This window comes from Cricetulus griseus, chromosome 7 (assembly GCF_003668045.3).
Source record: "Cricetulus griseus strain 17A/GY chromosome 7, alternate assembly CriGri-PICRH-1.0, whole genome shotgun sequence".
NCBI lineage: Eukaryota > Metazoa > Chordata > Mammalia > Rodentia > Cricetidae > Cricetulus > Cricetulus griseus.
In genome coordinates, this window is record NC_048600.1 from 98,445,851 (window position 1) to 98,462,319 (window position 16,469).

General features: G+C 39.6%; 1 protein-coding gene across 1 annotated transcript in view; it reads right to left on the reverse strand.

Annotated features, from left to right (window-relative positions):
- The window catches only part of Appbp2 (amyloid beta precursor protein binding protein 2), a 44,364-nt gene that overhangs the window by 10,841 nt on the left and 17,054 nt on the right, over window positions 1-16,469 (reverse strand). The window contains exons 4-9 of the mRNA XM_027426391.2: window positions 16,181-16,304; window positions 8,148-8,316; window positions 6,207-6,296; window positions 3,410-3,477; window positions 3,223-3,328; window positions 2,035-2,159 (exon numbers count right to left, since the gene is read on the reverse strand). Of these exons, the coding sequence (XP_027282192.1) occupies window positions 2,035-2,159; window positions 3,223-3,328; window positions 3,410-3,477; window positions 6,207-6,296; window positions 8,148-8,316; window positions 16,181-16,304 (682 nt within the window). The remainder of the gene's footprint in view (window positions 1-2,034; window positions 2,160-3,222; window positions 3,329-3,409; window positions 3,478-6,206; window positions 6,297-8,147; window positions 8,317-16,180; window positions 16,305-16,469) is intronic.

A 16,469-nucleotide genomic window follows, 5' to 3' on the forward strand; every position in this document is an offset into this window, starting at 1 on the left:
AACTGGCCTCAAACTCCTAGCAATTCTCCTGTCTCACTTGAGGGCTAGTGATTGCCACCATGTTTTTTAGTATATTCAGCATAGTACCACTGCAACCAATTTTAATACATTTTTATCACCTTAAAAATTCATAGATATATCTAGCAATCTTCACATCCCTCCAACACCCCAGTTAAGAAATATTCATTTACTTTCTCTCTTTAGTTGTCTATCTAGCCATATAAAATTAAGCTGTACAAAATGTGATCCTTTGTGACTAGCTTCTATAAGTTAGCGTGTTTTCAAGCCTCAACCAAGGTGGAAGATGGATCTTGTTTCATTTGAAATTCCCAGCCTTCAAGAGGAAGCAAGTAGATTGTTTGAGCCCAGAAGTACAAGGTCAGCCTGAGTAACAGCTAGAACTCCCTGCAAAAACATAAAGCCTGTCTTTGAAAAAGTTTTTGAGTCAGGTGTGGTAGTACAGGCCTTTAGTCCCATCACTTGGGAAGAGGCAGGTGGATCTCTGTGAGCTGGAGCCCAGCCTGGTCTATAGAGCAAATTCCAGGACAGCCAGGGCTACAGAGAAAAACCCTGTCTCAAAAAACCAAAAAGAGAAAGTCTCTGCTTTTTTTTCTCCTGCTGGAGAAAGGGATCTTGCTATATAAATCTTGGCTGGCCTGGAATTCACTGTATAGCCCAGAGTGCTCCTTAAAAAAATGTTTTTTAAGTTGTTGGGGGAAAGATAGCAGGAGTCAATTTTCTCCTTCCACCGTATGGGTCTCAGATAAGGAACTCAGGCTGTTATTCTTGGCAGCAAGTGCCTTGAATTCTTTATCTTCTGAACCCAGCATCAGTGCTGGGATTACAGGTATGTCCTACCATGCCTGGTCTTCTTTTTGCCTTCATTGTTCCTCCAAAACATTACTGTTTACCTCTTTTATATCAGACCTAGAGAACTTTCTTTATAAAGAGCTATACAGTAAATACTTTGTTATGTTGGCAACAACATATTCTTTCACAGATATTTAAGTCTACTACTATGACATGAAATAGTCATAGGAAATAGATGAACAAATGAGCATGCCTATGGCCCATGAAAATAGTTTTATATATAGGCGAGAGTCCATGGCTGAGGATTTTAGAGACCATTATTTGTTGCTGGGGATTTTCCTCACTTTTGCAAGCTTACATATTTAAAAGAAGAACTATGGTACATCCAGTTTTTCTGTTCTCAGCACAAGTTTGTAAGTTGTTAAATTTGTCATCAAGCCAGAGGTTATTAATTACTCAAACAAAAATCACTGAAGGAAATATTGAAAAGAACTCATTCCATAAAGAAATACACAAATCAGGGCTGGAAAGCTGGATCAGCAGTTAAAAGCACTAGCAGCTCTTCCACAGCACCTGAGTTCAATTCCCAGAACCCATATGGCAGCTCACAACTGTCTGTAATTCCAGTTCCAGAGGATCTGACATCTTCACACCAATGCACACAAAATAAAGTTGAATAAATTATTAAAAAAAAAAAAGAAATACATAAATCTTAATTTGAAACCAAAGGAAGCCTAAATGGATTCCTTAAAAACTGGGATGAAGCCAGGCAGTGGTGGCACACACCTTTAATCCCAGAACTTGGGAGGCAGAGGCAGGTGGATCTCTGTGAGTTTGAGGCCAGTCTGGTCTACAGAATGAGTTCCAGGCCAGCCTCCAAAGCAATACAGAGAAAATCTGTTTTCAAAAAACAAAAACAAAAAAATTTGGGATGAGGGCTGGGTGGTGGTGCTCAACTTTAATACCAGTAGTTGGGAGGCAGCGGCAGGCAAATCACTGTGAGTCTGAGGCTAGCCTGGTCTACAGAGTGTGTGCCAGGATAGGCTTCAAAGCACACAGAAACACTGTCTCAAAAAGAAAAAAAAAAAAAAAAGGGGGGGGTGATTTTTAAATGATTTCAGAAAATTTTATAACACCAGGAAGACAAGTTTATCCATACAATACTTAGGGACTATTACACTATGGGTAAACAGTATTATCCTTCCAAGAAAAGACGGAACTTACAGTGCATTGTCAAATTTCCCAGAGCTGTACTGGTGAACGTAGGAAGAGTAAGCCAGATCTTCATGAGCCGTTGCTACATGGATATTTTTGCCTCCAAACACTGACTGTCGAATGTCGAGCGCTGCCTGAAAGAATCATAAAGACATTTAATAATATTGTATACCACCTAAGTTAACTATCCCCACACTCTATGTACCTAATCCCTTAAATTTCAAATGGGAAAATCCTGCTGGATTTAAACAGGAGCATAACCTGAAAATCATCCTCCAAAGACCTGGTTCTGTGAAGAAGACATCCATCTTGGGAATCCCATCAGTGTTTTTCAGCAGTAAGGCAATGCTCTACCATAGAGCCATAGCCTCAGCCCTAACAGTTTCTTTTACATTCTTCTTTAAAAGAGAACTGTGAAATCAGCGATATCTTGTCTAGAGCCATGGTATGGGATATCAATTACCTGAAATAATGATTCTAAGGCCTAAAATTATATATAATTATCAATCCTTGCTGGTAAAAAGGCAGGAAGACTGACCCTTGACAAATCCGCCACAAAGTGAATCCATCACCTGGGCAACTTACAGACAGAAAATACTGTGGAATATGGACTCACAGTCCTGGATCATACTCTTCAATTCTTAAAACATTTGACTTTGAAGTCTTTTACATAACACTTAGTAAAGCAGTGGTGAGGCCTGCAGGAATAAGGAAAGGCTCCTCAAAGAGTGATTGACTGATTTATTCCTGAGATAGGGTTTTTCTGTGTAGCTTTGGAATCTATCCTGGCACTCCTCTGTAGACCAGGCTGGCCTTGAACTCACAGAGATCCGCCTGCCTCTGCCGCCTGAGTGCTGGGATCAAAGGTGTGTGCCACCATCGAGTTTTTTTTTTTTTTTAAATTGGTCTGCTATTGTTTTTTTTATTATCTTTATTTTATTTGCATTGGTATTTTATCTGCATGTATGTCTGTGTGAGGGTGTCATATCCCCCAGAACTGCAGTTAGAGACAGTTATGAACTGTCATGTGGGTGCTGGGAATTCAACCCAGGTCCTCTGGAAAAACAGCCAATGCTCTTAACCACTGAGGCATCTCTCTGCCTCTCAAAGAGTTATTTTTATATATGAAATGGCAAACAAATACAGGTCAGCAAGTCAACTTAGGTTAAAAGCAAAGGGAAATAACCATTAACATACCTGATAAATTGCAACAGACTGACAGATATTATCTACATTGAGTAAGTAGAACCCATAATCTAGCAGCGTGTCAGAGTATTTTGGGTGTTTGGATCCAAAATGATCTCTGTAAAAACACAGAGAACTATTAGGATATAAAGGTGAAAAATTTGTTAAAACAGTATCTTTAAAAATAATAATCACTTACCGTGCCAAGTACACTGCATGTTTAATTAACTGTTCTGCCTTCTTAAATTCACGTTTAACTACACAAGCCTAAAGACAAAGAGAGAAATTAATAAACAACTCTCAAACAGTTCATTAGTGTGCAACAATAAGTATAGTTTGAGACCACACTATAATAGTCAATTAAAAAAAAAAAAAATCAATGATTCTCCTGGGTGGTAGTGGCACATGCCTTTAATTCCAGCACTCAAGAGGCATGAGCAGGTGGATCTCTAAGTTCAAGGTCAGCCTGGTCTACAAGATGGAACTTTTCAGGACAGTCAAGGATACATAGAGAAACCCTGTCTTTGGGAGAGGTGGGTGGGACTAGACGGGACTCTTTTAATTTGTAATTTTTTTTTCCAAGTCTCTAATAATTTTTAAAGAAACAGATCTGTAAAGAACTTGGGAAAATTCTGATAGTGGTTTCCAGTATAAACCTGTTATAACAAAGGTAATCTATAAGCTGTTACATGCCTACCCCTTTATAAAACTAAAATGCTGCAGGGAGGATTCAGCATAGTATTTTTTTTTTTAAAGATTTATTTACTTATTATGGATATCGTGTTCCACCTCCATGAATTCCTGCAGGACAGAAGCGGGCACCAGATCTCATTATAGATGGTTGTGAGCCACCATGTGGTTGTTGGGAGTTAAACTCAGGATCTCTGAAAGAACAACCAGTGCTCTTAACCTCTGAGCCATCTCTCCAGCCCCTCAGCATGGTATTTATATATATATATATATATATATATATATATATATATATTAATATACATACACACATATATATATACACATATTCCACTTCTAGAATGGCTTATAGTGAACTTTTCTCACTTTCTTTATATAAATATCTATGTACACATATTTTTAAATACTGTTTTTTATGTGTGGGAGTATTTGCCTATATGCATGCCAGAAAGTGTTAAATCTTCTAGAATTGGAGTTACAGAGGTATAGGAGCTGCCATGTGGGTGCTGGGAATCAAACCTGGGTGTTCTGGAAAAGTAGCCAGTGTTTAAATGCTGGGCCATGTCTCCAGTTTCATACTTTAAAATTATTTATTAATAACTTATGGTGTGCACATGCACATATGTATAAATGAATTTGGTTTTCTTTCTTTCTACCATGTGAGTCTCCCAGGGGTTGAACTCAGTTGTCATGTTTGATTGCAAGTACCTTTATCCACTGAGCCATCTGACTGGACCTTTTGGTTAAATTAAAGCACTTGCTCTTTACAGGCCTTGTTATTCAGGACTTCTCCCCTAGCCTGAGATCAGATAACATCTGGGACATCAAGTTATCATGGACACAGGCCCACACAGTAATTTTTATACGTACAGAAGAACTTCTAAGTTTTTATTTACTTTTTTAAAAATTTTGTTTAGATGTTGTTGTTTGCTTTTTTGAGACAGGGTTTCTTTGTGTAGCCTTGGCTGTCCTGGGACTAGCTCTGTGGACCAGGCTGGTCTCAAATTCACAAAGATCCGCCTGTCTCTACCTCCTAAGTACTAGGATTAAAGACGTGTGCCACTACCACCTGGCTAAAAAAGTATTTTGAACCATAGGATTACCAGTTTTTAAACTCTAAATACCATGTGCATATACAAATTTTGCATGTATATTATTTCACACAAGCATATATTTAATATTTAAATTGAGCATGCTAATATCTTTTTCTCACACAGATGTAATTTGAATTATTTATGTTGCTATTCACTTCCTCTAAAGTGAATGGTGGAGACTCAGGCACACTGGAACATGCCTGTAGCCCAAAGAAAGTCACAATTTGAAGGCAGTCTTGAATCACACATCATGTTTAAGGATAGCTGAAGTGACATACCAAGATCACATCTCAATAAACAACTTTCTTAGTATTTGGCAGAAATAGTGCTATCTTCTAAACCAAAACCCTGCAGTCTTTTTTTCTGATTGAAACAACTCAGATAAAACCAACTAAAAATGGGCCGGGCGGTGGTGGCACATACCTTTAGTCCCAGCACTTGGGAGGCAGAGGCAGGTTTGAGGCTAGGCTGGTCTACAGAGTGAGTGCCAGGACAGGCTCCAAAGCAATACAGAGGAACCCTGTCTTCAAAAACCAAACAACAAAACAACCAACTAAAATGGAATATTCAAGTGTGAGTACCTTCCATACAAAGAAGATATTGATTTAAGGCTTTTGTATACCAAAACAGCAACGGTAAGATACTAATAAATAGACTCAAAGAATTCATATACTTATTTACAGAAAAAGAAACTAGAGAAAAATCAAATAAAGACTGTCTAACAGGTCTAGTACAAGCTCTCCCGCTGTGAAATGCAATCTAGAAGGAAGGTAAATACACTAGAAGACATTCTAGCCCTCAGCCTACAGGCCCCACACAATTTCTAATGAGAAACTGAGGCTACTACACAGCTTAAGGAAGACAAAACTTCAAGCCGAATTAGCATCAAATATTACTGTGATGTGTATTTCAGTGATCTCAAACAATTATTTTCACAGGTTTCCTTGACAACAGAAAATTTATGAGACAGTTTTTTGTTTGTTTATTATTTGAAACAGGGTCTTTCTATGTAGCCCTAGCTGTCCTGGAACTCACTCTGTAGACCAGGTTAACCTCAGACACCCACCTGCCTCTGGAACAGTTTTGATTAGAAACTAAGTTTCTAAAACTAATCAGAGAAACTCAGAAAACAGATCTTGTTCATTACTAAAGATTAACAACTTAAAGCCAGGTAAGTCCTATACAACATTTCATTTTAGACATCATATTCACCTTAGAAGCTTGTCTTAAAACATCCACCACAACTTTGACTGGTAAGCCTGCCGTAATTTCCTTCATCGCCTCAACACACCATTTATATGCCTTTGAAAAAATTAAGAGAAAGAACTGTGATAAACTAAATGACAGTATTTAATGAAATTATCACGAATTTTTCCTACAAGATTTCAAGTACTTCAACACACACAAAAAATATTTACAATTGAAAACTTCTGAGACTATTTTTTGAAAGTGTGAGTTGATCACACTATTTTTACTCTTACATCTATACCTTTCTCAAGCAAAGTGTGGTGGTGCACACCTGTCATTCCTGAGTCAGCAAGGCCATTTCCTGAGCTCAGAGTTGGAGGTGAGCCTATGTATGAATCCTATCTCAAACACTTCTACAGATGTGAGACACATTCAGGAAATGAAGCATGTTCTATTTTTCCCAAAGCACTTCCCCCACCTACCTTAGGAAACATTCCCTCTTCTAGCCCCTAGTGTACCAAGCTTATCTTCTAGGCTTCAGTCCTAGACTAGGTTTCCTGTATTTTCCTTTCCCTTCTGTAACGTTTTATCTCTCTCTTTCTCTTTCCACCCCCCCCCCTTTTTTCTATCTGAGACGGGGGACCCAGAGCTTGCTATGTAGACTAATCTGGCCTCCAACTCAGAGACATCCAACTACCTCTGTTTCCCAGGATTAAAGGTGTGTGCCATTACTTTCTATATTAATTATCTGTTTAGCTGAGTGCCTACTTTGTGCTAGATATTGTTCTAATAAGCACTTAATGTTCAGGTATACATTTAACTGATACCACAACACCATGGTATGCACTATTATTATGGAAAAGTGAGGTACAGAGGAGTCAAGTGGAAGGCAATGAGCTAGCATTTATGTAGTATGAGGAAAACAAAAATGACATTTTCTAGTGATTAGCAGAAGGTTAAAAAGAAAAGGCAAAATATGTTACTCTGGATAGTGAAAATTGCTATTCTATAAAGAAAGAAGATAGAATAAGAGTGCCCATTTTGGTAAATTCTGGGCTTACCTGAGAAGTCCTGTCTCAAGCTGAAACAGTGACTGAGATCCCAGTATCATCCTTGGGCTCCCCCACACATGCATACACATGTAAACATGTACCTGCCCACATACATGCTCTCACACCTACCTATGAGAATACATATATACATACTCACGTGTACTACACATGCATACATAGGAAAGAGGGCTGGAAAGATGGCTCAGTGGTTCAGAGTTTCCAGCATCCACATCAGACTGCTCACAATTGCCCACTGTAACTGGGGTCCAACACCCTCTTTTAGCCTCCTCAGTACTCATGTACACATAGCAACACACAGGCATATATGCAAATACAATTAAAAATAAATCTGTAAGCTGGGCAGCGGTGGCACACGCCTTTAATCCAGCACTCCTGAAGCAGAGACAGGTGGATCTCTGTGAGTCTACTGAGCAGAGTTTCAGGCCAGCCAAGGCTGCACAGAGAGATCCTGTCTTCAACAAATGAACAAACAAAAAAACAAAACTAAATCTATAAAAAAACAACCCAAGGAAGACAGATCCTGAAGAATACCCCCAGCACTGACCTCTAGCCTCCACTCATGCGAACACACATACATATGTGAACACACCTACACATGTAATCACACAGAACACACCCACAGAAATTTTTAGAGGTTAGTCTGGGCTACCTGGTCTTAACTATCCAAAAACAAATCAGACCACCCAATACATGACATGCAATTTAGAAGACACTTAAGAGAAAACTGGCTTATCCTATTTCCCAGAGAGTTACCTTAAAACACTTACCTCACCATGATGGGTCACATGCCTGTAACCCCAGCACTTGAGAGATTGATGTAGGAAGACCATAAATTCAAGGCCATCTTGGGCTACAAATACAGACCCTGTCTCAAAACAAGAAGCCAACTTACCTCATCATAGTGGCTTTTTGCAAACAGGAGTGCACACAGTTCTCCATAGAGAGCAGCTCTGTTTGCTTGTTGGCCATGTTTTGATAACTTATCCATGTATGTCTGAGCTAACTTAAATGTTTCTTCACCTAAATGATATTTGCAATTTCCATTTCGCACATGGAGCAACCTGAAAAAGACAAAGAGCCCTTTACTTTTGGTACTTTCAGCATCATGACACTGATTACCCCCCCACCCCACCCCACCCCCCACACACAGGGTTTCTCTGTGGCATTGGAGACTGTCCTGGGACTAGCTCTTGTAGACCAGGCTGGTCTCGAACTCACAGAGATCCGCCTGCCTCTGCCTCCTGAGTGCTGGGATTAAAGGCGTGTGCCACCACTGCCCAGCGACACTGATAACCTCTTAAAATAAGGATGCAGCACCTGCAAATATCGTGCAGACAGTGGATGCACGATATGGGGCTGCATTAGAAAAAACTATTTTGTCTCAAGTGGTGCTGATGATAATGCTGAGTTTCCTGTGATTAATCTCAGTGGATTTCTTGTGTTTTCTAAATATTCATGTATTTTGTGTATTTAGCATGTGCTAAACAAAAAAGAATCCTTTTTGTTTCAAATTCTAATATAATACACAAAATAATGAAGAAAATAAAAATCAGTCTGACATATTACCACTTGCCATTACCTTTCCTTCTCATTTTTTGTATGTCTGTGCATCACTTCATCAGTTGCCAGTGCTCTCATTCATGCTGCTTCCTAAGTGCTCATTTTTGCTTACTGTACCACTACAGTAAGTTCAATGATGCAACGGTGATTACCTATTTGTCCTACACCCTCTGTGGCAAAAAATCCTGAGTACACTAAACAAAATAATGTACAACCTGCTAACAATCTGGTGAGTCTGAAAGCTCATCAACATGCTTTAGAGCAGACTAAACTCTAGGCAGCAGGAGACTATGCATCTACAGCCTACAGGACAAGAACAGTTGTTAAGAGAAATGCTCATCTGCCTATAAGGCCAACACATTCTTCTGAAAATGCTTAGAACCCAGAGGCAATAAAGACATAAAAGAGATTTAAAGAAAACCAAGTAGGACATTAATATCAACACTCTAGGGGCAGAACTAGGCCTAAATTCTGAAACTGTCTAAACCACGTGAGAAGCAGGCAGAGAAAGATGGTAAAGCCTCTGCCTATCAATTCTGGTTGTGAGCCTAGCCTTTAATGGCTGAGCTGTATCTCCAGCCCGACTCTGCCTATCATGTGTGAGGCCCTAAGTTCATCCCCTAGCACTGCAGAAACTGGAGAAGAGGAAGGGAGGGAGAATTAATGTCACTACTCTAGAATGGCAAGTGGAATTATTGTATATCTTTCTGAGCAGGGCAGTCAAGGTTGAGTAGAATACTCAAAAAAGCAAAAAACCAACAGACGCTTGAGTGAAGCTGGTGGCACAATGCAAATTCACAATCTGCTTGGGCTACAGAATGAGCTGAGGATTTGGCTCAGCAGGCAGTGTGCTTATTTAGCATGCATGAAACCCTAGGTTCAAACCTCAGCACCACATAAACTAGACTTGGTGGTGTGAACCTAGCACCCCAGCCCTTGGACAGCAGAATTATGAGGATCAGATGTGATGTTAAAGGTAATCCTCAACTATACAGGGAGTTCAAAGCTAGCCTGGGATACATGAATGAAAGGAAATCAGGAGTTGTCAATGCCCTTTACCACGAGTATTCCAGGATGATCATTTCTGGTCATTACCTAGTAACTGGCACATGATGGGGCAATAGACTATTTAAAGCCAGAAAGGCACTGCTTGGTGTTTTCTACAGTCCCACTGGTGGTCTGTTCTATTCAAGCATACATTAAACATAGAATCATTAGGTTCTGTGTGTCCATCTGGGCTGAGAGTAAGCAGGATGGAAGAGCCAAGAAACTTTTGATGCAACTGACAGGTCTGAGTAAAGGGTGTGTTACCAAGGTTCCCACCTGCACTCTACAGTGGAATCAGAGTAGCTTACTTTCACAAGTAACAACAATGTGAAATCACACCTCCCTTATCAACAGCTTTCTGCTCTTCCAGAGGACTTGGGTTCAGTTCCTAGCATGTACATGGTGGCTCACAACTATCTGTAACTTCACTTCCAGGAGATCCCATGCCCACTTCTCACCTTTGCAGTCAATGCCCTACATGTTACACATTTATGCCTGCAGACAAAACACTCATAGACACAAACAAATCTAAATTTTAAAAATTATTTATAACTATATTTATAACTAATTATAAAAAAAATTAGAAGAATAAATACTGCCAGGTAGTAACTGTGCAATCTTTAATCTCAGCACTAAGAAGGCAGACGCAGTCGGATCTTTGAGTTCAAGGCCAGCCTGGTGTACAGAGAGAGTTCTAGGACAGCCAGGGCTACACACAGAGAAACCCTGTCTCTATAAGCCAAATAAATAAAAAAAATAAAGATAATAAAACAAACAAGTGAAAACAAAGTGATGTGGATGTGGAGACACACACACACACCTTCAATTCCAGCACCCTGGTAACAGACAAGCACAATTCTGTGAGTTCCAGGTCAGCCAAAGCTACATAGTGAGACAATATCTCAAAACACAGACACAGACATCTGTCAACTTAATTGGCTTAAGAAATAAATGCCGGGGGCTGGAGAGATAGCTCAGCGGTTAAGAGCACTGACTGTTCTTCCAGAGGTCCTGAGTTCAATTCCCAGCAACCACATGGTGACTCACAACCACCTTGAATGAGATCTGGTGCCCTCTTCTGGCTTGCAGGCAGAAGACTGTATACATAATAAATAAATAAAATCTAGAAAGAAAGAAAGAAAGAAAGAAAGAAAGAAAGAAAGAAAGAAAGAAAGAAAGAAAGAAAGACAGACCTAGGTCGGCTGGGTGGCGGTGGCACACACCTTTAATCCCAGCACTCGGGAGGCAGACGCAAGCGGATCTCTGTGAGTTCAAGACCAGATTGGTTTACAAAGAGCTAGTTCCAGGACAGCCTCCAAAGCCACAGAGAAACCCTGTCTGGAAAAAAAACAAAACAAAACAAAACAAAACAAACAAACAAAAAAGCCTAGGCTCATTATTAAAGCATACCTCTGGGTTCCTAGAGACAGATCATGAGGATTGTGAACTAATCAATGGATTAATGATGTGATGGTGTCACTGGAACACTGTGAAAGGAGGTAGGGCCTAGTTGAAAAAGGTAAGTAGATCACTAGGAGTACATCTTTGGGGGCTGTAACTTCTCCTGACTCAAGTATCTCTTTCCACTCCTGCTCCAACAAGCTTCTGTTACCATATTTTATCCATGTTAGGTATTTAGCTAAAGTCTAATATCAGACACCACTTTTTCTAAGATCTAGTATATTTTTATGGAAACAAAAGGTAAGTGCTCAGGATTCATGAAACCCTGGGTTTGATTCCTAGCACCAAAGAAACAAAATATTTTTTTTTTAATGAGTGACAGACTGAATGGGGGACAGGTTAGACAGTGACACTAAGAACTGATAAGGGGGGGCCGGAGAGATGGCTCAGAGGTTAAGAGCACTGGCTGCTCTTTCAGAGGTCCTGAGTTCAAGTCCCAACAACCACATGGTGGCTCACAACCATCTGTAAAGAGATGCCCTCTTCTGGCCTGCAGGGATACATGCAGACAAAACATTGTATACATAATAAATAAATAAAGCTTTAAAAAAAGAAAAGAAAAGAAAAGAAAAGAAATTCTGTTTTATTTTGAAACAAGGTCTCACTTTGTAGTCTAGGTTGGCTTCTCATTTACAATCCTTCTGCTACAATTTTCAAGTGCTGGGATTACAAGCATATGCCACTATATCCTTCCTGAACCATGCTTAAGTGTACAATTCAGTACTGTTAATTACATTTATTGGGTCATGCAATCATTACCCTAAAAGAAACTTTGTAACCATTAGTCAATAGTTTCTCACTCTTTTTAAAAAATAATTATTTATTCTTATTTTATGTTCACTGGCGTTTTGCCTGCATGCATTTCTGTGTGAGGGTGTCAGATCTTGGAGTTAGACAGTTGTTAGCTGCCACATGGTTACTGGGAATTGAACTCAGCTGCTCTGGAAGAGTAGTCAGTGTTCTTAATTTCTGAACCATCTTTCCAGCCCCTCTCATTCTTTCTTATTTAGTCCTCAGTTAGCTTTCTACTGTTTATAAATTTACTTCTATAATATATACTTCTATATAGTAAATATAAATCTAATATAATATAAATTTAATTCTATACTATGTATTTCTTCTATAAATACATATATGTACATATGTATCACTTTTTCTCACAGGGTAAAATTCTCAAGGTTCATCCACATTGCAGCATACAGAATTGAGTATCTTTTCATCTGCAAACAGATACTTGGATTCTTTTCAGCTTCTGGCTCTGTGACATAGCATTCAAATCTCCTTTCTTTCATTTTGTATTATATACATGTGTATGTCTATGTATGAGGTCAGAGGGTATCAGATCTCCTGAAGGTGGAGCTACAGGCAGTTGTGAGCTAACTGATGTGGGTACTGGAAATCAAATTCTTGCCCTATACAAGAACAGTACATGTTAGCCCCAGCACTTAGGAGGCAGATTCTGAGTTCAAGGCCAACAAGGTCTATAGAGAGCTCAGTACAACCAGGGCTACACAAACCCTGTCTCCAAAAGGGGGGGGGCAAGGGGATGGGGACACAACATAGTATGTGCTCTTAACCACTGAGCAATCTCTCTAGCCCCTTAGTCTCTGCTTTCAATGGTCTTGGATATGCACCTTGGAATGCAATTGCTGGGGCATATGGTAATTCTATCTTTAGAGTCTGAGGAACTGCCAAACTGTATACTGCATAGCTGCATCATTTTACACTCAGCAACAGTATGCAAGGTTTACAATTTCTCTTCATCCTCACCACCACTAACTTTCTGCTTGTTTTGCATTGCTGGAAATCCATCCTAATACATGACAGAAGATGGGCAAGAGCTCATCTCTAGTTCATTAAAGAAATTCTACATGTCCTTGGTACACATGAGGTGGTATCTTATCTACGATTAACACAGAGTTCCCTGATAACTGATACTGTAATATTTTTTAATATGCTCACTGGCAATTTACACAGCTTTTTTGGAAAAGTGTTTACTCAAATCCCTTGCCTATTTAAAAACTTGGGTCATTTGTTGTTGAGCTGTACTCCTTGGTACATTCTAAATACTAGAACCTTGTCCAATACATAATTTGTAGATACTTCCCATTCGGTAGGTTGTCTTTTTTTTTTTTTTTGAGCCAGGGTCCTTGGGAATGGTGGTATATCCCTGTATTCCCACCACCAAAGAGACTCAGGCCAGTATTGGATATATAGTGAGACCATGTCTGAAAGGAAATGAATAAGGACAAGATGGGTTCAGGGACAGGAAAGAAGAGAGACTGACAGGATCTTGTTATGTCCCCTGAGTGCTGAGATTACAGACGTAAACTACCAGACCCAGCTTCACTGTCCTGATACTGTCTTCTGATTTACAAAAGTTTCTAGGGGGTTCTGGTGAGAGAGAGAGAGAGAGAGAGAGAGAGAGAGAGAGAGAGAGAGAGAGAGAGAGAGAGAGTGTGTGAGCACTAAAGTAGATGTGAAGGTCAGAGGTTAACACTGACTGTCTTCCTCAATTGCTCTCCACCTTGTATTTTGAGAATCTTGCACTAAATCTAGAGCTTGCCAATTCCGACATGTGCCAGCACCATGCCTGACAAACCCCCTTTACCCTAAGTGTTGGAGACTGAACTCTAGTCTTCATGCTCACAGAGCTAGCACTTAACTCACTGAGCCATCTCCCCAGCTGCTGATCCTTTTTTTAGAGACAAGTTCTTAGCAATTCCACTAAACTCTGCCTCCTGAGTGCTGGGATTACAAATGCATACCATCACAACTAGCCAGAAGTTTGGGTTCAATGAATGTAGTTCTTCCCCCCGCTTTCCAAAACAATGCTAATTATTTCTTTTATTGGATATTTTGACTAAATTTGCAATGTAACATTGACTATATCTAGTAGAAGACATAATTTGTATATTGCTTGATTTCAAAGTACTCCTGCATTCTCCGTTTAAATCTCACTTTAAAAAATTGTATAAATTGTTTTAGATATTTTTTGTAGATTTGATTTGTTAGTATTTTACTGAGAATTTTTTGCATCTATATTTAAGGAGGTATTAGTCTATAATTAATTGTCTTTTTTTGTAGTATTTTCGCTGGGCTTTCATTAATGGATCATGGTGACCTCATAAAATAAGTTGGGAAGAGACTCTTCTTCGATATTATGGAGGAGTATGGGATGGACCAGTGTTTAAACTTTTTAAATGCTTGGCACAAGTACCAGCAAAGTCTCTGATCCTGAAATTTTTTTTTCTTTTGTTTTTTGTTTGTTTGTTTGTTTTGTTTTTCAAGACAGGGTTTCTCTGTGTAGCTTTGGAGCTTATCCTGGCACTCGCTCTGGAGACCAGGCTGGCCTCAAACTCACAAAGATCCGCTTGCCTCTGCCTCCAGAGTGCTGGGAATAAAGGCGTGTGCCACCAATGCCCGGCTCTGAGTTTTCTTTTTTAGGTTTATGAACACTTTTTGCAATCTCTACTTGTTATGGGTCCACTAAGATTTTCAATTTCTTCCACCATCATTTGGGTATTTTGTGCATTTCTAGAAATTGGCTCTTTTAATCCAGATTTTACAACTGAAGATAAACAACTTTTTGTAAAATCCCCTTATGATTTTTTAAAAATTTCTAGGTCAGCAGTCATGTCTCAATTCTGATTTCTGATTCTGGTTATCTCCATGTTCCCTCTTTTTTCCACATAGTTTGCTTTAAGCTAAGGAAGAAATCATTGTGAGGTGTAGTCAACACAGTCAGCTCTCTATGTGAGCAACGCTTGCTCCTCTTGCTTGATGACAAAGCCTGAGCTTGCTGAAGCACTGACAACTTTTGTACAAGACTGAGAGGTAAACTGTGTCTAACTTAGAGTATTAGAGTAGGGATGCCATTCCCCTTGCCAGCGACTGACTCAGAGGTTACCAAAGGTCTTAGCAATGACATGTAAGACTCACAGGCAGATCTGCTAGTACACAATAGGACCCTGGGTCCTGGACAAATCAGTGAGGTACTACTGCAGGGTGGTGGTCATGCATATCTTTAATCCCAGTGCTCAGGGAGGCAGAGGCAGGTGGATCTCTGTGAGTTCCAGGCCAGCCTGGTCTACAGAGTTAAGTTCCACAACAGTCAGGGATACACAAAGAAACCATGTCTCAAAAACCAAACCAAACCAAAACAAACAAAAACACAAAAAACAAAACAAACAAAAAAATCAGTGAGGTATACTATTTTCTCTCTAACACTGAGATACCACTATTTTCTTTTTGCTTGTCATTTCTATTTATCTTTGGACTCTAAGGAATTAAACTACCTGAGATTCATGTTCTCTTTAAATTTAGGTTCAAGTTGTTTTCTGCCTATAGTTCAAGGTTTTTATTTTATTAAAAAACAAAATAGGTGGTCGGGCGGTGGTGGGGCATGCCTTTAATCCCAGCACTTGGGAGGCAGAGGCAGGTGGATCTCTGTGGATTCGAGACCAGCCTAGTCTACAAGAGCTAGTTCCAGGACAGCTCCAAAGCCACAGAGAAACCCTGTCTGGAACATCGCCCCACCCCACCTCCCAAAAAAAGACTGGGCTAATGTTGCACCCTTTAATTCTAGCACTTGGGTAGCAGAGGCAAGAAGATCACTGAGTTTGAGGCTAGCCTAGACTACACAAAGACCCTGTCTCCACCCACACATGACTGGTCTATAGCAAGTTAATAATGTTCTGGAGATGGGAGTTGGACTATGGAAACCACTGCATAATTATCACCTAAGAGATTTACTCAATTGTTGGGGGTATACCCAGAATTCTGAGCCCAAACTACTAAGATCAAGTAGCACTATAGCTAAGTACAACCTAATCATAGGATGTGCTCCAAGTTTACCTCACACAACACTCCACTGCTCGAAACCAGTGAAGCATCTCATCATGCAGAGTACACAACTGAAGACAAGACAGAAAAACCTTCTCGGCATCACTGTACCAGCCTGCATCGGAAAGAAAGCCACCTGAAGAACAAGGAAATCAGCAACATTAAGTGACTCAGTAAAATGTTTGAAAGTTACAATGACATGTTTATAATGAAACACTACACAATATTAACTTCTTATGTTTAACTTTTAAAAAGTTTGATCCCCAGGACAGGAAGAAATAGTAATTTGAATTAGTAATTG